The 22609-nt window shown below is 32.6% G+C and overlaps 2 protein-coding genes across 2 annotated transcripts; one reads left to right on the top strand and one right to left on the bottom strand.

Annotated features, from left to right (window-relative positions):
* Positions 1–6068: 6068 nt before the first annotated feature.
* On the top strand, positions 6069–7327 carry Bm758 (Uncharacterized protein; the record flags this gene model as incomplete). The annotated part of the gene is made up of 3 exons (XM_043082565.1): positions 6069–6297; positions 6902–7063; positions 7272–7327. Coding segments are annotated over 3 exons (447 nt in total), but the record flags the coding sequence as incomplete, so codon positions are not given.
* A 1482-nt stretch (positions 7328–8809) lies between these two features.
* Bm17841 (Uncharacterized protein) lies at positions 8810–22580 on the bottom strand (the record flags this gene model as incomplete). The annotated part of the gene is made up of 7 exons (XM_043082564.1): positions 8810–8917; positions 9125–9736; positions 13972–14163; positions 14497–14721; positions 18957–19148; positions 19482–19706; positions 22146–22580. 7 exons carry the CDS (start codon positions 22578–22580, stop codon positions 8810–8812), a joined length of 1989 nt encoding a protein of 662 aa, XP_042938498.1.
* Between the last annotated feature and the right edge of the window lie 29 nt (positions 22581–22609).

Here is a 22609-nt window from a genome sequence, read left to right as displayed (position 1 = left end):
AACCCGAGATCAATGACGATGAAGAAGCCTTAAAACAATTTAAGAAAACGATTAGAAAATCCGATGGACGATACCAGGTCGCATGGCCATGGAAAGATACCAGTTCCAAATTAAGCGACAATTTCGAATTATGTCTCGGACGCTTACAGTCGTTAATCAAGCGACTTCACCGCAACCAACATCTACTTACCACATACAATGAAACAATCAATGAACAGTTAAGATCCAATGTCATCGAAAGGGTAAGTCATTTCACAAACCATCAAGGTATTATCCATTACTTGCCCCATCATGAAGTGGTAAAATCAGATAACACCACGACAAAGGTCAGAATAGTTTATGACGCTTCCGCTCACCTCAGAGGCAGGAAAAGCTTAAACGATGTCTTGTATCGAGGCCCTATCACCCTTCCCGATTTAGCTGGAATATTAATTCGACTAAGAACAATGAAAATCATCATAATAGCTGACGTCGAAAAAGCCTTCCTACAATTAGAGTTGCTGCCAACGGAACGGGACTGCACACGCTTTCTATGGGTAAAAGATATTCAGAAACAGGTGGACAGAGATAATTTAATATGCTATCGATTCAAAAGGGTTCCCTTTGGAGTGATATCGTCACCCTTTTTATTATCAGCAACTCTCAATTATCATTTGGAACATTATGAGACTGAAACTGCACGTGAAATCAAGAAGAATCTCTACGTCGACAATATCATCTTATCAGCGAGCCATGAAAAGGAAGCCTTGAATAAATATGAAGAAACAAAATCAGTTTTCAAGGATGCGTCAATGAACGTGCGAGAATTCCTCTCAAATGACCAGACATTCAATGAGCAACTACCCAAGTCAGACCGAGCACGAATGAGTCAAATAAAGAAAATATTAGGGATTAAGTGGAATCCACACAAGGATCATATCCAGATAACATTAAATCCATGGACCGAACAAACAACAACAAAAAGAACTATTCTACGGTTCATCGCCTCACAATACGACCCACTTGGATTCCTAGTACCACTGATAGTACCGTTCAAGATATTTCTCCAAGAACTCTGGAGAAAAAACATACATTGGGATCAACCCCTCGACAATCAATTGATTGAAACCTGGAACAATCTTGTGGTAGAATGCCCAACTCATATCAATGCCCAAACGCGATTCACAATCGATTTATCACAACAAATTATCTTTCATGTTTTCACCGATGCATCTACAGTGGCATATGCTGCAGTAGTATACGCCCATCAAAATACGCATACGTCGTTACTCTTTGCTAAATCACGATTAGCACCTATTAAAGGAATGACGATACCAAAGCTAGAATTACTAGCTATTCTCATCGGTGTACGTGCAGCTCAGTTTGTCATCAAACAAATGGAATTAGAAAATCCAAAGGTAGTGGTATGGTCGGACTCTCGCTGTGCACTACATTGGATACAAAACAATTCTCGCCTCCTACCAAAATTTATACAGAATCGTGTGGAAGAAATACAAATGGCGAAATTCGCATATCGGTATATCCCAAGCGAACACAATCCAGCAGACATTGCTACCAGAGGAACCTTTCCGACTCGTCTAATAAGTTACGAGCCTTGGTGGAGCGGGCCCACATGGATCAATGGTAATGAACCGAATTGGCCTCATTGGGAATACGACGTTCCACAAGAAGAGGATAACGAAGAAGATAAGAATATAGTAGCAACAACAACCACAGAAGAAATCATCAATACAAATCGAATCAATCTCCTGGAGGCAAAACGATTCAGTAAATGGACAAAGATGATAAGAACAACAGTAAGAGTACTAAAATTTCTCAAAAAATTATCTAAAGGAAAATTAACCTGGTTAAGCAGCGTATCAGAAAGGAATCCGATTACACCCGAGGATTACAATCTCGCTGCGGAACTACTAATAAAACAATCCCAATCGGAAGGTATAACAGCAGAAGAAGTGGAAAAGTACAATCTGCACTATGCAGACAGGTACTGGAGATTCCAAAGCAGACTACAATTGCCGAACGACAGGGAATACTCATCCCAAACAATATATCTCCCCAGACACAATCGAATAACAGAACTAATTATTCAACACCACCACGAAACGACGCATCATGGAGGTATCCCTCAAACTATTTCCAGAATAAGAAACCTTTACTGGATTCCGAAAGGAAGGGCTGAAGTCAAGAAGGTGTTAAACCGCTGTATGAGTTGCAAACGCTGGAAAGCCAAGCCATTCAAATTGCCACCTATGCCAAATTATCCGCAAGAGCGGATCACTGAATCAAGAACGTTTGGACGAATTGGCCTCGACTATTTGGGGCCGATTACTGTGAAGATACAATTGGAAAAAGCAAAGCGATGGATCGCCTTGTTCACATGCTTCACCACCAGAGCGGTACATTTGGAAATGGTGGACGATCTATCAGCGGAAAGTTTCCTAACTGCATTAAGAAGATTTGTTGCGCGACGCGGCTATCCCGAACTCATTCTTTCGGACAATGCCACCCAATTTCAGGCAGTTTTTCAAGCCATAAAAACGCAAGAATCACAACTCTCTAATTTCCTTGCTGAGAAAGGAATCAAATGTAAGACTATAACACCGAGAGCACCATGGAGCGGCGGAATCTACGAAAGATTAATCGGCCTAACAAAAAGGAGTTTAAGAAGAGCTATCGGTAGACGGCTGCTTAAGGAAGGGGAACTAATCACACTGATTATCGAAGTGGAAAGCATTCTTAATACTTGCCCCTTAACTTACGTAAATTTCGACGACTCAATTATTTTGCGACCAATAGACTTCATCATTCCCAATGCTTCTTTGTCTATACTGAATAGCAATAACGACAGAGAAGACGAATTCTCACCTTATAGTCTAACCACACAAGAAAGGTTACTTCAACACTGGTCGAATACCCTAGAAACATTGAAAACATTTTGGGAGATATGGAAAGACGAATACTTGAATAGCTTAAAGGATCGATACCAATTAGAACATAAATCTCCAAGAAATGTAGAAAAGAGACAGCCGATAGAAGGAGAAGTGGTACTGTTAAATGAGCCTCATGCACCACGTGGTACATGGAAACTAGCAAGGATAAAGAAATTAAACGTAGCCAATGATGGGTACGTCAGGAGCGCTCAGATCGAAACATCGTCAGGAAAACTTCTAAATCGACCTGTAAGCACGTTGTATCCACTTGAAGTTACTCCAGAAGAACAGTCTACTCCGGAGAACCCCGCGAACCCATCAGAGAGAGCAGAACCAATTATCCAAAACCGAAACACCACAACTAACACGAAGATTTCGAGTGAAAGTGGTGAGGAGCAACCTATTGCTCATCGAACACGGAGCCAGACAAATTTACAAAAAAGGGAGAAGTCAAATTTCGTTTTAACCAACTTACTGTTAACAGTAGCAATATCGATAATTCTACAAGCAGCAGAAACGAAGGAATGCAAATGGACATCAGGTGTTCCATTTAACATGCCTCAGAAATGGAATTGCAAAACAATTGAAACTCGTAACGCCACACCGATTCGAATTACAGTCTACACGCATGTTCATGTGAAAATACCTACCACCATCCCTTTACATTTAATTCAAACTTGTACTACCCATAATCAAGGTTTAGAAAGTGTTGAAGATCACAATGTTTTATCCTATAAACCCCAAATCTATCCATTAGAATACTTTTCGCTCTTCCCTCGGGAGTGTCGAGAACAAGCTCGAAATTCCACTAGAAATAATCTTTGTACCGAACAATCGAATTTAGCAAAGGGTCAAATTTAAATCAATGTATTTATATTTAAGCAAATCATGTTAATCATTTATTGTAAGTTTTATTGTAATTCAAATTCTTTAATGACTCATAGATGGTAATGTGTTAACAAATTCCCATGCTAATCTGTCATATTATCTAATGCACATCTTTCCAATCCTTTGTTTGTTATCTAATTCCGTTTACAAAAACTATCTTTCCCATAGCCTTCCTCCTAGCTTCCATTGTATCAATCGCTTTATCTCTCCACCCTCAAATCATGCTATATAAGGGCAATGACCACTCAACCAGAGGATTGTTCCAGAAGTCTCCCCGTTGCTTAGCTCATCCTCCTCACTAAATTGTCAAACTACTGATTGCTTGTTTGGTTTAATTACCCAAGATAAAGCACTCGACTCAATTGTGCAAGTAAAACAAACCAATTCAATCCATTCACAACACCAATCCAATCCAATACATTCACAACAAAACTAGGCTTATTAAATTTTCTTACAGTCATTGTGCACAACATCATATGATGAAAGTAGCTGTCAAATAAGTACCAATGATGATTTCTAATATTTATTAATCTTTCAAATTCCAAGCATTGTGAAACTGAAAAAGAATAAAAAGAGGTGGTAAAGTTTTATCATTTATTTGCAGTAATCAATAATGAAAAACACTGGTTCCGTCCAATAACTGTTAATCAGTGTATGGTTGGCAACACTTAAAATATTGAACTAGAAGGTATCGGTTCGCCATCTGTGGCTATGTAACTACTTATGATTATGTATCTATGACCACAACAAAGCTCGAACTGGAACTATTTATAATTCCTAACCGTAAAACTTAGGTAGGACAGAAAGGACAGGCTTCAATTTTTTTCTTATAAACAAGGATGGTGACAAGATATAATTTATACATATTTATCAAATTAAACTGATTGTAAATAATTCTCTAGAATTTAATAAAAATAAAAAATCCGTAGATGCCTCCGCTTTGTGAACCGGTTCGATCTGATTGGAATATGCTCGAAGGTTACTTCACTTACATTTGTTTAACAAGCCTTTCTCATTTGTGTAAGTTCTTCCTTAACATCTTCAATTTTCTCCATTCCAACTACAAAAGACGTAGCAATGTAGTTATCCAACTTCGCTAATATTCCATAGATTTGAAAATGTGGAGAAATTGAAGCGAAATAAAATAAAATTGTAAAAAAAAAAATGACAACTGTTTTGCATAAATTATTTCCAACAATGTATGTAGCAACTAAAATGAAATTATTCAATGTAGAAGATTAAACAGTGATTGCTATTGTATTAAACATGCGTAATATTTTATATTCTATTATTATTAGTATATCTATATTGTTATACATGGACGTTATAACTTATCAATACACAATCATCCAACAGTATCTAACAGAAGTGATTGGATGGCCTTTGTCAAACTCTTTTCCACAATTTTCATTCATTTATTTTAATAAAAGATGTTACCTTTTTTTAGAGTTTTGAGTTATAAGAAGAATTTTGGGGTTCGATGATAAATTTGTAAATAATGGAATATATTTTAAAAAGCATTTAATTGGACAAATTTCTCCCTTGCACTTTTGTCAAACAGCAGCCAGTAAAATTGATTACTTTTTAGAATTGGACAGAAATTATTATCATTGACATGTATTCGATCTATTTTTTCTTCTTCTTCCTCCAATTGAGCAATATTCAAACTACCGTAAGTCCACTTAAAAACTACATAACGCTGTAATACCTTGGAGATTTAAAATTTTGCACAGTGTTAGATTGATAATTGCATATTAATTTAAGGTAGCGCAAACGGATCAAACAGAATCGTTGGATTTATCAATATCGAAAATAAAAAAGGAAGGGAGCGAATCCCAAGGATTATCAGTGGAGACAGAAAGTGATGGACGAATAAAACTGCTTGAACGGCTCCTTCCAATCGAAACAATGATGGAAGTAATGGAATTATCAAAGCAAAAAAAAAGCACAAGAAAGAAACAACGCTGTAATGTATGTCAGAAGGAAGTGGTAAACATAAAAGACCATATGATGATTCACACCGGTAAGAAGCCGTACAGTTGTTCGATATGCAAAAAAGATTTCACTCAGTTCGGGAATATGAAAATACATATGAGGACGCATACTATCAAGAAGTCGTATAGTTGTTCGATATGCAAAGAGAATTTCACTCAGTATGGGAGTATGAAAAAACATATGATGACTCATACCGGTACGAAGCCATACAGTTGTTCGATATGCAAAAGGAATTTTACTCAGTTCTGGAATATAAAAACTCATATGTTGACACATACCGGTGAGAAGCCGTACAGTTGTTCGGTATGTAAAAAAAATTTCACTCAGTTCGGGAATATGAAAAGACATATAATGACTCATACTGGTGAAAAGCCGTATAGTTGTTCAATATGCAAAAAGAATTTTAGTCGCTCTGTGTATGTGAAAGAACATATGATGATCCATACCGGTGAAAAGCCGTGCAGTTGTCCGATATGCGGGAAAAGTTTTTTAAAAAAGTGCAATTTACAGACTCACATTGCGACTCATGACATGAATTGACTTATGTACCGTTGTACGGTATGCAGTAAGGGTTTCAGAAGTAAACTCGGCTTGAAATTGCACATGAAGAACCATTAAAACTTATGCTTTACGTTTCACTTTAAAAGAAGAAATGCACACTCATTGCTATTTCTGTTGTTGTTAATTATTTATATCTTATTAGTCAATATATTTCTTTTAATCTATCTCTTATGTTCTCGTTGTTGCGATATCATTAATTGCACCTATCACGAAATCACAACGTGACATATATTTCATCTCTTCTAATCTTTTCACAAATTCATTACTTTATTTATTCCAATTTCTATGATTTATTTCTTTGTATGCTGCAGTTCTGAGTGCCAAAATTGGTTAATCGCCTACTCGTAATTAATTAAATTAAATTGTCCCATTTTCTATGTGCTGAAAATTGAATTTGCAAAAGTAAAGAACTTAATTGTTTCTTCAGCATGTTAAAGAGTTTATAGCCTAAAAGAGTTTATAAGAGTTTATAGCGCTTTTTCCTTTCGCGTTTCCAATCAACGCGAAAGGAAAAAGCGAAATTTAAGGCGATGAGACATTTCAAAAAAGATCCTTCATTTCCAAGAAATTATCGCATGAAACCGGATCAGAAATACGAACTATGAAGAAAATTCCATCCGGTATGAAGAAACCAGGATTGTATCCTGCTACTCGTACACAACTACGAAATCATATCATTGTGCGCCAATGTAATCGATTATTTAACGAATGAATTGCACGTAATGGAGACACCAAAAGGAATTCAATTCCAAGAATTAACAAAAAAAAAAAAAATTAAAAATGGAAAAAAAAATCCGACGTACTAACTGGATCTGATTATTTCTGATTAAATTTATTATTGTTGGAAGTAGTGAAATTAACAAAATTTATAAGAAGAATGCCATTAACTTTTTTCAGACGTATTACCAAAACAGTTATCGAGTATAATTAAAGTACATCCAAAGGATAAGGTAAGTAGGTAGCTAAATTATCACGGATTTTTATCGCGAAACATATCGTAATTTGAGATGCTAATGCTGAAGTTTTGCAGACTTTGCTTTGAGAGTTTAACCTTTTCATTTACGATAATCAGATCTCATAAGAAGTTTATAAGCTTCAAAATTGACTGAGATATACCTAACTTTTCTCTGATGATATACCTTATCTAATGTTCAACGTGGCGATTAAAATTTCAATACTAGAGTGTCCCAGGTTCTCTCGTGAGGCTCTAGTTAGCACAGTATTCATTTCATATTTCGATTGTTATATTTTTTATTCAATCTTAAAAGACTCTCCATATTTGTCTCTTAGCGCTTTTATCATTTCGTAATTTTCTGAGATTGTAGTATAACCCTTACTATTTGCAAAGTGTTTGAAACTATTCCAAAACTATTGCCAATTCTAGGGTCTACACTAAAACTTTAGTCTTTAATTATTAAGTGACCATTTCCCTTTTCAATAAAATTTCATCAAAACTGAAAAACATCTTAATTTTTGAGTTTTAAACATCTCAGTTGATACAAGTTAATTGGAAATTAGTTGAGATTTTTAGAATCGAAATTAATTGTAGCCTAAAATTGAATCAAAATTCGAATGATAAAAACAATGAAAGCTGGAGCTGAACAAAGAATTTCAAGAGGAATACCGATACCTGCATTATAACAATTTACAAAAACTACTAACCGGAATGCATATATTCCGTCAATTCATCACTCGACAAAACTCTCACCGACTTGATTATGTTTCAAACTTACCTTATTTTAGTATTGTTAGGAAACTGAAAACATGTTTGCAATGTAAAGCTGAACGCCAGAAGTAAAAAGATCACCTTAAGTAATAAAAAAATTGGCTACGCTATATTACTATATAAGGTCTCCTTTTTTCTTCATATTTTAAAATTTAAAACCAATCTAATTTAACATTGGAATTCCGAAATATAAACGTCTGAAGTATCCTTCTTGAACTAAAAGAAATGATAGTCCTGAATTTCAATTACTTGTAAAGGAAGCAAACTTTTACAAATTTCAAATATGAAATCACTTCTTTTGTTGCGTTCTTTCTTTTAGGCTATAAACTCTTTAACATGTTGAAGAAACAATTAAGTTCTTTACTTTTGCAAATTCAATTTTCAGCACATAGAAAATGGGACAATTTAATTTAATTAATTACGAGTAGGCGATTAACCAATTTTGGCACTCACAACTGCATCATACAAAGAAATAAATCATAGAAGTTGGAATAAATAAAGTAATGAATTTGTGAAAAGATTAGAAGAGATGAAATATATGTCACGTTGTGATTTCGTGATAGGTGCAATTAATGATATCGCAACAACGAGAACATAAGAGATAGATTTAAAGAAATATATTGACTAATAAGATATAAATAATTAACAACAACAGAAATAGCAATGAGTGTGCATTTCTTCTTTTAAAGTGAAACGTAAAGCATAAGTTTTAATGGTTCTTCATGTGCAATTTCAAGCCGAGTTTACTTCTGAAACCCTTACTGCATACCGTACAACGGTACATAGGTCTATTCATGTCATGAGTCGCAATGTGAGTCTGCAAATTGCACTTTTTTAAAAAACTTTTCCCGCATATCGGACAACTGCACGGCTTTTCACCGGTATGGATCATCATATGTTCTTTCACATGCGCAGAGAGACTAAAATTCTTTCTGCATATTGAGCAACTATACGGCTTTTCACCAGTATGAGTCATTATATGTCTTTTCATATTATTGGACTGAGTGAAATTTTTTTTACATACCGAACAACTGTACGGCTTCTCACCGGTATGTGTCAACATATGAGTTTTTATATTCCAGAACTGAGTAAAATTCCTTTTGCATATCGAACAACTGTATGGCTTCTTACCGGTATGAATCAACATATGCATTTTCATATCCCCATACTGAGTGAAATTCTCTTTGCATATCGAACAACTATACGACTTCTCGCTAGTATGTGTCATCATATGTCTTTTCATATTCCCGAACTGAGTGAAATTTTTTTTACATATCGAACAACTGTACGGTTTCTCACCGGTATGAATCATCATATGTTTTTTCATATTCCCGAACTCAGCGAAATCCCTTTTGCATATCGAACAACTGTACGGCTTCTTACAGGTATGAGTCATCATATGGTCTTTTATCATTTCCTTCTGACATACATTACAGCGTTGTTTCTTTCTTGTGCTTTCTTTTTGCTTTGATAATTCCATTACTTCCATCATTGTTTCGATTGGAAGGAGCCGTTCAAGCAGTTTTATTCGTCCATCACTTTCTGTCTCCACTGATAATCCTTGGGATTCGCTCCCTTCCTTTTTTATTTTCGATATTGATAAATCCAACGATTCTGTTTGATCCGTTTGCGCTACCTTAAATTAATATGCAATTATCAATCTAACACTGTGCAAAATTTTAAATCTCCAAGGTATTACAGCGTTATGTAGTTTTTAAGTGGACTTACGGTAGTTTGAATATTGCTCAATTGGAGGAAGAAGAAGAAAAAATAGATCGAATACATGTCAATGATAATAATTTCTGTCCAATTCTAAAAAGTAATCAATTTTACTGGCTGCTGTTTGACAAAAGTGCAAGGGAGAAATTTGTCCAATTAAATGCTTTTTAAAATATATTCCATTATTTACAAATTTATCATCGAACCCCAAAATTCTTCTTATAACTCAAAACTCTAAAAAAAGGTAACATCTTTTATTAAAATAAATGAATGAAAATTGTGGAAAAGAGTTTGACAAAGGCCATCCAATCACTTCTGTTAGATACTGTTGGATGATTGTATCTATAGCATTTGCTTATTCAAATGGGAGTGGTAAACTACGTGTATTGATAAGTTATAACGTCCATGTATAACAATATAGATATACTAATAATAATAGAATATAAAATATTACGCATGTTTAATACAATAGCAATCACTGTTTAATCTTCTACATTGAATAATTTCATTTTAGTTGCTACATACATTGTTGGAAATAATTTATGCAAAACAGTTGTCATTTTTTTTTTACAATTTTATTTTATTTCGCTTCAATTTCTCCACATTTTCAAATCTATGGAATATTAGCGAAGTTGGATAACTACATTGCTACGTCTTTTGTAGTTGGAATGGAGAAAATTGAAGATGTTAAGGAAGAACTTACACAAATGAGAAAGGCTTGTTAAACAAATGTAAGTGAAGTAACCTTCGAGCATATTCCAATCAGATCGAACCGGTTCACAAAGCGGAGGCATCTACGGATTTTTTATTTTTATTAAATTCTAGAGAATTATTTACAATCAGTTTAATTTGATAAATATGCATAAATTATATCTTGTCACCATCCTTGTTTATAGGAAAAAAATTGAAGCCTGTCCTTTCTGTCCTACCTAAGTTTTACGGTTAGGAATTATAAATAGTTCCAGTTCGAGCTTTGTTGTGGTCATAGATACATAATCATAAGTAGTTACATAGCCACAGATGGCGAACCGATACCTTCTAGTTCAATATTTTAAGTGTTGCCAACCATACACTGATTAACAGTTATTGGACGGAACCAGTGTTTTTCATTATTGATTACTGCAAATAAATGATAAAACTTTACCACCTCTTTTTATTCTTTTTCAGTTTCACAATGCTTGGAATTTGAAAGATTAATAAATATTAGAAATCATCATTGGTACTTATTTGACAGCTACTTTCATCATATGATGTTGTGCACAATGACTGTAAGAAAATTTAATAAGCCTAGTTTAGCAAATTTAAAAAATAAGTTAATAATGAAGTGTAAGCAAAAGATTCGAAGGATTTAAATTTTTTTTCTTCTTAAATTTCTGAAATTTTTGAGGTGTAATCTGAAATTTGACTGATAATTTTGTTAATTTAAATTCTGAAAAAAGAAAACAATTATAATTTGCTGAAATTTCATTATTCTAGTGATCAAACAGCAGTTCAAGAACGAGCTACTATGCTAGGCGCAAGCATACTATTTCTAATTGTTGCTGTTCGACCGGAATATGGAATAATGCTGCAGAATACATTGCATTAACTAAAGTGAAACTGTCGATGTTTCTGGAAATTTATAAATTCGTTAATAAAATATTAATTAAATAAATGACAGTACTTAATAGCGAAACTTAGTGCTATTCATTTACGCATACCAGTTATTTTGCATCATATTAATTATTGCACTACATTATTAGCAACTATCAGTCCTTCGTCATCCATTTTCTTTTCTATTTCTTTAGCAATATCAGCTGATCGTAAAGATTGTCGGATCTATGCTTAAAGTAAAGAGCAAAAAAAAGTAGTAAAATTTATTTCGTCTTTTTCATTGAAATTTTTCCACTGAGTTATTTTTTATACTCAAATCTGAAGTAAACATCAGCAGTAATTTCACAAATTTTCTTCAGCTTTTTATAAGCTTTTGCGCCATGATGTCAATCACTTCTTTTGCTGCGTTCTTTCTTTTAGGCTATAAACTCTTTAACATGTTAAAGAAACAATAAAATCTTTCACTTTTGCAAATTTAATTTTCACTACATAGAAAATGAGACAATTTAATTTAATTAATTACGAGTAGGCGATTAACCAATTCTGAAAAATATTCAAATTTACTCGACAGCTATTTATAACAACATGACTGTTGCTCCATAATTAAGTAAAGAAGAAATTTCTTCAATTAAATGCTTTTCCAATGATATATATATATATCATTGGGAAAAAATATATATATAATGAAATCTCAAAAATTTTCTCATTATACCAAAATATGAAAAAAGTTGACACTCTAAATGAAAAAGAACTGACTGAATGAAATTTGTGGAAGGGGTTTACAGAAGTCACCCGATCACTCCCGGTTGGAGAATTGTATGTATAAATGCTCAATGCAAGTAGGAATGGCAAACTACGTGTGCTAATAAGTTAAATACGTGTAACAATATAGGTATAGTAATAATAGAGGAATATATAATAGTACGCATAATAACAATCATTGTTTAATTCTTTATATTGAATAGTTTGTTCTCAGTTGCTATATTGAATTGTATGAAAATTTATGCGAAATACTTGTGATATTTTTTGCATAATTTTATTTCATTTCGCTTCAATTTTTCCACATTTTCAAATCTTTGCAAAATTAGTCATATGGAAAACTGCATTGCTGCATCTCTTACAATTGGTACCTCTTAAAAGACAAATCTTCCATTATCAATTACAGGCGCAATTCGTCGATTTATAATGAAATTTTACAGGAAATTGAATAAGAATTCATTTTTCTATTAGGCAAGAGTAATATTTTTTGTTTGATATTGCATCCATATATATGTTTTGCTTCAGAAATGAATATTTGTTCATTTTTTGTGATAAAATGCTAAATAAATGACGGAACTTAGTGCTACTCATATGATTCTTTTACAGTATAGCATAATTTTGAATCGCATTATTACACTACAGTGGAGGTTTCTTATCTTTTTTCTGCATTGTAAGTTTCATAAACATTTGTAGCTCATATTGTTTGCATTAAAAAGCAGCTAAATTCTAACGTTAAGACTTAAAATAAGCCAATACTAAAAATAAATACTTCCTTTGCCTTTTTTCTGAATGGTTAAAAATTCAACCTACTTTCGTTATGATATCAAGTTGACTGTTAACCACAGATAGGATTTTCTCATGAGGCAGCTTATGATGAACATCCTTCAGATCTTTTGCATTTATTTAAAAGCTCTGCAAATTCTTGGTCAGATATACTGCCGACGAAAGTCTGAAGTTTTCTGCGCCAGTGATTAGGGAATCAATTACAACTCCTGTTCTGACAGTATTGTTTAAAAATCTTCTGTCCAGTCGAAACTTTTATTGATTTTTGATCAATTATTCAGTCACTCAGCAAAAAAAAATATCAGAACTTAAGATAGTTTTAGTCCAAAAATCTTTATTGCATACAGTAAAGTGGTAGGCCGATCTATTTATGTCATGATTAAAAATTAGCTAATGCTTTATTCATTGATGGATTTATTGTAAGGTTAGATTATCAAATATTTTTATTGAGTGGAATTTTGAATGCAAATAGAACAACTGAAACAGAATTTCGAATGTAAATTAACAAATGAAATGAACGGATAAATTTTCGTTGCGACATGATTCCTATGAAATGATATGTTGCGACTAAGAAGAATCTCTTCTATACCAAAAATTTATTTCCAACAATCGAGTGAGCACCTCAATTTAACAACAGCGATATTAATTTGCAAGTTTTCATGCATAGCATGCAAGGTTACTTGCTTGTTATGTATGTACCGCAAGGAAATTAATTTATTCTAACAAAAAATAAAAAAGTGGAAAAGATATGACACAATATAGATATAAAACAAAAAGGCATGATGAAACAGACAGCGAAAGATACTAATTGATATATAAGAATAGGTGACACAGAATTGACTGATAAAAAATATAAATAATCAACAAAACAGAAACAGTAATGTGTATTTCTTCTATTTAAAGTATAAAGTGCAAGCACTAATGCTTGAGCATGTGCGATTTCAAGCTCATTTTATTCGTGAAACTCTTACTGCATACAGTGCAGTGGTAGACAGGTCTATTCATGTCATGAGTTACCATGTGAGTCTGCAAATCCTGTTTTCGTGAGGAACATTTTCCGCATATCGGACAACTGTACGGCTTCTCACCGGTATGTGTCAACTTATGCATTTTCATATTACCGAACTGAGTGAAATTCTTTTTGCACATCGAACAACTGTAGGGCTTCTCACCGGTATGTGTCAACATATGCATTTTCATATTCCCGAACTGAGTGAAATTCCTTTTGCATATCGAACAACTGTACTGCTTTTTACCGGTATGAATCATCATATGTCTGTTCATATTCCCGAACTGAGTAAAATTCCTTTTGCATATCGAACAACTGTATGGCTTCGTACCGGTATGAGTCATCATATGTTTTTTCATACTCCCATACTGAGTGAAATTCTCTTTGCATATCGAACAACTATACGACTTCTTGATAGTATGCGTCCTCATATGTATTTTCATATTCCCGAACTGAGTGAAATCTTTTTTGCATATCGAACAACTGTACGGCTTCTTACCGGTGTGAATCATCATATGGTTTTTTATGTTTACCACTTCCTTCTGACATACATTACAGCGTTGTTTCTTTCTTGTGCTTTCTTTTTGCTTTGATAATTCCATTACTTCCATCATTGTTTCGATTGGAAGGAGCTGTTCAAGCAGTTTTATTCGTCCATCACTTTCTGTCTCCACTGATAATCCTTGGGATTCGCTCCCTTCCTTTTTTATTTTCGATATTGATAAATCCAACGATTCTGTTTGATCCGTTTGCGCTACCTTAAATTAATATGCAATTATCAATCTAACACTGTGCAAAATTTTAAATCTCCAAGGTATTACAGCGTTATGTAGTTTTTAAGTGGACTTACGGTAGTTTGAATATTGCTCAATTGGAGGAAGAAGAAGAAAAAATAGATCGAATACATGTCAATGATAATAATTTCTGTCCAATTCTAAAAAGTAATCAATTTTACTGGCTGCTGTTTGACAAAAGTGCAAGGGAGAAATTTGTCCAATTAAATGCTTTTTAAAATATATTCCATTATTTACAAATTTATCATCGAACCCCAAAATTCTTCTTATAACTCAAAACTCTAAAAAAAGGTAACATCTTTTATTAAAATAAATGAATGAAAATTGTGGAAAAGAGTTTGACAAAGGCCATCCAATCACTTCTGTTAGATACTGTTGGATGATTGTATCTATAGCATTTGCTTATTCAAATGGGAGTGGTAAACTACGTGTATTGATAAGTTATAACGTCCATGTATAACAATATAGATATACTAATAATAATAGAATATAAAATATTACGCATGTTTAATACAATAGCAATCACTGTTTAATCTTCTACATTGAATAATTTCATTTTAGTTGCTACATACATTGTTGGAAATAATTTATGCAAAACAGTTGTCATTTTTTTTTTACAATTTTATTTTATTTCGCTTCAATTTCTCCACATTTTCAAATCTATGGAATATTAGCGAAGTTGGATAACTACATTGCTACGTCTTTTGTAGTTGGAATGGAGAAAATTGAAGATGTTAAGGAAGAACTTACACAAATGAGAAAGGCTTGTTAAACAAATGTAAGTGAAGTAACCTTCGAGCATATTCCAATCAGATCGAACCGGTTCACAAAGCGGAGGCATCTACGGATTTTTTATTTTTATTAAATTCTAGAGAATTATTTACAATCAGTTTAATTTGATAAATATGCATAAATTATATCTTGTCACCATCCTTGTTTATAAGAAAAAAATTGAAGCCTGTCCTTTCTGTCCTACCTAAGTTTTACGGTTAGGAATTATAAATAGTTCCAGTTCGAGCTTTGTTGTGGTCATAGATACATAATCATAAGTAGTTACATAGCCACAGATGGCGAACCGATACCTTCTAGTTCAATATTTTAAGTGTTGCCAACCATACACTGATTAACAGTTATTGGACGGAACCAGTGTTTTTCATTATTGATTACTGCAAATAAATGATAAAACTTTACCACCTCTTTTTATTCTTTTTCAGTTTCACAATGCTTGGAATTTGAAAGATTAATAAATATTAGAAATCATCATTGGTACTTATTTGACAGCTACTTTCATCATATGATGTTGTGCACAATGACTGTAAGAAAATTTAATAAGCCTAGTTTAGCAAATTTAAAAAATAAGTTAATAATGAAGTGTAAGCAAAAGATTCGAAGGATTTAAATTTTTTTTCTTCTTAAATTTCTGAAATTTTTGAGGTGTAATCTGAAATTTGACTGATAATTTTGTTAATTTAAATTCTGAAAAAAGAAAACAATTATAATTTGCTGAAATTTCATTATTCTAGTGATCAAACAGCAGTTCAAGAACGAGCTACTATGCTAGGCGCAAGCATACTATTTCTAATTGTTGCTGTTCGACCGGAATATGGAATAATGCTGCAGAATACATTGCATTAACTAAAGTGAAACTGTCGATGTTTCTGGAAATTTATAAATTCGTTAATAAAATATTAATTAAATAAATGACAGTACTTAATAGCGAAACTTAGTGCTATTCATTTACGCATACCAGTTATTTTGCATCATATTAATTATTGCACTACATTATTAGCAACTATCAGTCCTTCGTCATCCATTTTCTTTTCTATTTCTTTAGCAATATCAGCTGATCGTAAAGATTGTCGGATCTATGCTTAAAGTAAAGAGCAAAAAAAAGTAGTAAAATTTATTTCGTCTTTTTCATTGAAATTTTTCCACTGAGTTATTTTTTATACTCAAATCTGAAGTAAACATCAGCAGTAATTTCACAAATTTTCTTCAGCTTTTTATAAGCTTTTGCGCCATGATGTCAATCACTTCTTTTGCTGCGTTCTTTCTTTTAGGCTATAAACTCTTTAACATGTTAAAGAAACAATAAAATCTTTCACTTTTGCAAATTTAATTTTCACTACATAGAAAATGAGACAATTTAATTTAATTAATTACGAGTAGGCGATTAACCAATTCTGAAAAATATTCAAATTTACTCGACAGCTATTTATAACAACATGACTGTTGCTCCATAATTAAGTAAAGAAGAAATTTCTTCAATTAAATGCTTTTCCAATGATATATATATATATCATTGGGAAAAAATATATATATAATGAAATCTCAAAAATTTTCTCATTATACCAAAATATGAAAAAAGTTGACACTCTAAATGAAAAAGAACTGACTGAATGAAATTTGTGGAAGGGGTTTACAGAAGTCACCCGATCACTCCCGGTTGGAGAATTGTATGTATAAATGCTCAATGCAAGTAGGAATGGCAAACTACGTGTGCTAATAAGTTAAATACGTGTAACAATATAGGTATAGTAATAATAGAGGAATATATAATAGTACGCATAATAACAATCATTGTTTAATTCTTTATATTGAATAGTTTGTTCTCAGTTGCTATATTGAATTGTATGAAAATTTATGCGAAATACTTGTGATATTTTTTGCATAATTTTATTTCATTTCGCTTCAATTTTTCCACATTTTCAAATCTTTGCAAAATTAGTCATATGGAAAACTGCATTGCTGCATCTCTTACAATTGGTACCTCTTAAAAGACAAATCTTCCATTATCAATTACAGGCGCAATTCGTCGATTTATAATGAAATTTTACAGGAAATTGAATAAGAATTCATTTTTCTATTAGGCAAGAGTAATATTTTTTGTTTGATATTGCATCCATATATATGTTTTGCTTCAGAAATGAATATTTGTTCATTTTTTGTGATAAAATGCTAAATAAATGACGGAACTTAGTGCTACTCATATGATTCTTTTACAGTATAGCATAATTTTGAATCGCATTATTACACTACAGTGGAGGTTTCTTATCTTTTTTCTGCATTGTAAGTTTCATAAACATTTGTAGCTCATATTGTTTGCATTAAAAAGCAGCTAAATTCTAACGTTAAGACTTAAAATAAGCCAATACTAAAAATAAATACTTCCTTTGCCTTTTTTCTGAATGGTTAAAAATTCAACCTACTTTCGTTATGATATCAAGTTGACTGTTAACCACAGATAGGATTTTCTCATGAGGCAGCTTATGATGAACATCCTTCAGATCTTTTGCATTTATTTAAAAGCTCTGCAAATTCTTGGTCAGATATACTGCCGACGAAAGTCTGAAGTTTTCTGCGCCAGTGATTAGGGAATCAATTACAACTCCTGTTCTGACAGTATTGTTTAAAAATCTTCTGTCCAGTCGAAACTTTTATTGATTTTTGATCAATTATTCAGTCACTCAGCAAAAAAAAATATCAGAACTTAAGATAGTTTTAGTCCAAAAATCTTTATTGCATACAGTAAAGTGGTAGGCCGATCTATTTATGTCATGATTAAAAATTAGCTAATGCTTTATTCATTGATGGATTTATTGTAAGGTTAGATTATCAAATATTTTTATTGAGTGGAATTTTGAATGCAAATAGAACAACTGAAACAGAATTTCGAATGTAAATTAACAAATGAAATGAACGGATAAATTTTCGTTGCGACATGATTCCTATGAAATGATATGTTGCGACTAAGAAGAATCTCTTCTATACCAAAAATTTATTTCCAACAATCGAGTGAGCACCTCAATTTAACAACAGCGATATTAATTTGCAAGTTTTCATGCATAGCATGCAAGGTTACTTGCTTGTTATGTATGTACCGCAAGGAAATTAATTTATTCTAACAAAAAATAAAAAAGTGGAAAAGATATGACACAATATAGATATAAAACAAAAAGGCATGATGAAACAGACAGCGAAAGATACTAATTGATATATAAGAATAGGTGACACAGAATTGACTGATAAAAAATATAAATAATCAACAAAACAGAAACAGTAATGTGTATTTCTTCTATTTAAAGTATAAAGTGCAAGCACTAATGCTTGAGCATGTGCGATTTCAAGCTCATTTTATTCGTGAAACTCTTACTGCATACAGTGCAGTGGTAGACAGGTCTATTCATGTCATGAGTTACCATGTGAGTCTGCAAATCCTGTTTTCGTGAGGAACATTTTCCGCATATCGGACAACTGTACGGCTTCTCACCGGTATGTGTCAACTTATGCATTTTCATATTACCGAACTGAGTGAAATTCTTTTTGCACATCGAACAACTGTAGGGCTTCTCACCGGTATGTGTCAACATATGCATTTTCATATTCCCGAACTGAGTGAAATTCCTTTTGCATATCGAACAACTGTACTGCTTTTTACCGGTATGAATCATCATATGTCTGTTCATATTCCCGAACTGAGTAAAATTCCTTTTGCATATCGAACAACTGTATGGCTTCGTACCGGTATGAGTCATCATATGTTTTTTCATACTCCCATACTGAGTGAAATTCTCTTTGCATATCGAACAACTATACGACTTCTTGATAGTATGCGTCCTCATATGTATTTTCATATTCCCGAACTGAGTGAAATCTTTTTTGCATATCGAACAACTGTACGGCTTCTTACCGGTGTGAATCATCATATGGTTTTTTATGTTTACCACTTCCTTCTGACATACATTACAGCGTTGTTTCTTTCTTGTGCTTTCTTTTTGCTTTGATAATTCCATTACTTCCATCATTGTTTCGATTGGAAGGAGCTGTTCAAGCAGTTTTATTCGTCCATCACTTTCTGTCTCCACTGATAATCCTTGGGATTCGCTCCCTTCCTTTTTTATTTTCGATATTGATAAATCCAACGATTCTGTTTGATCCGTTTGCGCTACCTTAAATTAATATGCAATTATCAATCTAACACTGTGCAAAATTTTAAATCTCCAAGGTATTACAGCGTTATGTAGTTTTTAAGTGGACTTACGGTAGTTTGAATATTGCTCAATTGGAGGAAGAAGAAGAAAAAATAGATCGAATACATGTCAATGATAATAATTTCTGTCCAATTCTAAAAAGTAATCAATTTTACTGGCTGCTGTTTGACAAAAGTGCAAGGGAGAAATTTGTCCAATTAAATGCTTTTTAAAATATATTCCATTATTTACAAATTTATCATCGAACCCCAAAATTCTTCTTATAACTCAAAACTCTAAAAAAAGGTAACATCTTTTATTAAAATAAATGAATGAAAATTGTGGAAAAGAGTTTGACAAAGGCCATCCAATCACTTCTGTTAGATACTGTTGGATGATTGTATCTATAGCATTTGCTTATTCAAATGGGAGTGGTAAACTACGTGTATTGATAAGTTATAACGTCCATGTATAACAATATAGATATACTAATAATAATAGAATATAAAATATTACGCATGTTTAATACAATAGCAATCACTGTTTAATCTTCTACATTGAATAATTTCATTTTAGTTGCTACATACATTGTTGGAAATAATTTATGCAAAACAGTTGTCATTTTTTTTTTACAATTTTATTTTATTTCGCTTCAATTTCTCCACATTTTCAAATCTATGGAATATTAGCGAAGTTGGATAACTACATTGCTACGTCTTTTGTAGTTGGAATGGAGAAAATTGAAGATGTTAAGGAAGAACTTACACAAATGAGAAAGGCTTGTTAAACAAATGTAAGTGAAGTAACCTTCGAGCACATTCCAATCAGATCGAACCGGTTCACAAAGCGGAGGCATCTACGGATTTTTTATTTTTATTAAATTCTAGAGAATTATTTACAATCAGTTTAATTTGATAAATATGCATAAATTATATCTTGTCACCATCCTTGTTTATAAGAAAAAAATTGAAGCCTGTCCTTTCTGTCCTACCTAAGTTTTACGGTTAGGAATTATAAATAGTTCCAGTTCGAGCTTTGTTGTGGTCATAGATACATAATCATAAGTAGTTACATAGCCACAGATGGCGAACCGATACCTTCTAGTTCAATATTTTAAGTGTTGCCAACCATACACTGATTAACAGTTATTGGACGGAACCAGTGTTTTTCATTATTGATTACTGCAAATAAATGATAAAACTTTACCACCTCTTTTTATTCTTTTTCAGTTTCACAATGCTTGGAATTTGAAAGATTAATAAATATTAGAAATCATCATTGGTACTTATTTGACAGCTACTTTCATCATATGATGTTGTGCACAATGACTGTAAGAAAATTTAATAAGCCTAGTTTAGCAAATTTAAAAAATAAGTTAATAATGAAGTGTAAGCAAAAGATTCGGAGGATTTGTTGAAATCAATATTATCAACTACAAAAGACGCAGCAATGTAGTTATCCAGCTTCGCTAATATTCCATAGATTTGAAAATGTGGAGTAATTGAAGCGAAATAAAATAAAATTGTAAAAAAAAAATGACAACTGTTTTGCATAAATTATTTCCAACAATGTATGTAGCAACTAAAATGAAATTATTCAATGTAGAAGATTAAACAGTGATTGCTATTGTATTAAACATGCGTAATATTTTATATTCTATTATTATTAGTATATCTATATTGTTATACATGGACGTTATAACTTATCAATACACGTAGTTTACCACTCCCATTTGAATAAGCAAATGCTATAGATACAATCATCCAACAGTATCTAACAGAAGTGATTGGATGGCCTTTGTCAAACTCTTTTCCACAATTTTCATTCATTTATTTTAATAAAAGATGTTACCTTTTTTTAGAGTTTTGAGTTATAAGAAGAATTTTGGGGTTCGATGATAAATTTGTAAATAATGGAATATATTTTAAAAAGCATTTAATTGGACAAATTTCTCCCTTGCACTTTTGTCAAACAGCAGCCAGTAAAATTGATTACTTTTTAGAATTGGACAGAAATTATTATCATTGACATGTATTCGATCTATTTTTTCTTCTTCTTCCTCCAATTGAGCAATATTCAAACTACCGTAAGTCCACTTAAAAACTACATAACGCTGTAATACCTTGGAGATTTAAAATTTTGCACAGTGTTAGTTTGATAATTGCATATTAATTTAAGGTAGCGCAAACGGATCAAACAGAATTGTTGGATTTATCAATATCGAAAATAAAAAAGGAAGGGAGCGAATCCCAAGGATTATCAGTGGAGACAGAAAGTGATGGACGAATAAAACTGCTTGAACGGCTCCTTCCAATCGAAACACTCATGGAAGTAATGGAATTATCAAAGCAAAAAGAAAGCACAAGAAAGAAACAACGCTGTAATGTATGTCAGAAGGAAGTGGTAAACATAAAAGACCATATGATGATTCACACCGGTAAGAAGCCGTACAGTTGTTCGATATGCAAAAAAGATTTCACTCAGTTCGGGAATATGAAAATACATATGAGGACGCATACTATCAAGAAGTCGTATAGTTGTTCGATATGCAAAGAGAATTTCACTCAGTATGGGAGTATGAAAAAACATATGATGACTCATACCGGTACGAAGCCATACAGTTGTTCGATATGCAAAAGGAATTTTACTCAGTTCGGGAATATGAACAGACATATGATGATTCATACCGGTAAAAAGCAGTACAGTTGTTCGATATGCAAAAGGAATTTCACTCAGTTCGGGAATATGAAAATGCATATGTTGACACATACCGGTGAGAAGCCCTACAGTTGTTCGATGTGCAAAAAGAATTTCACTCAGTTCGGTAATATGAAAATGCATAAGTTGACACATACCGGTGAGAAGCCGTACAGTTGTCCGAT

The sequence above is a fragment of the Brugia malayi genome (genome assembly GCF_000002995.4).
Source record: "Brugia malayi strain FR3 genome assembly, contig: Bm_v4_Chr4_scaffold_001, whole genome shotgun sequence".
Taxonomy (NCBI): Eukaryota; Metazoa; Nematoda; class Chromadorea; order Rhabditida; family Onchocercidae; genus Brugia; species Brugia malayi.
Note: the sequence above shows the minus strand (reverse complement) of the source record. Positions and strands in the feature narration are given on the sequence as shown.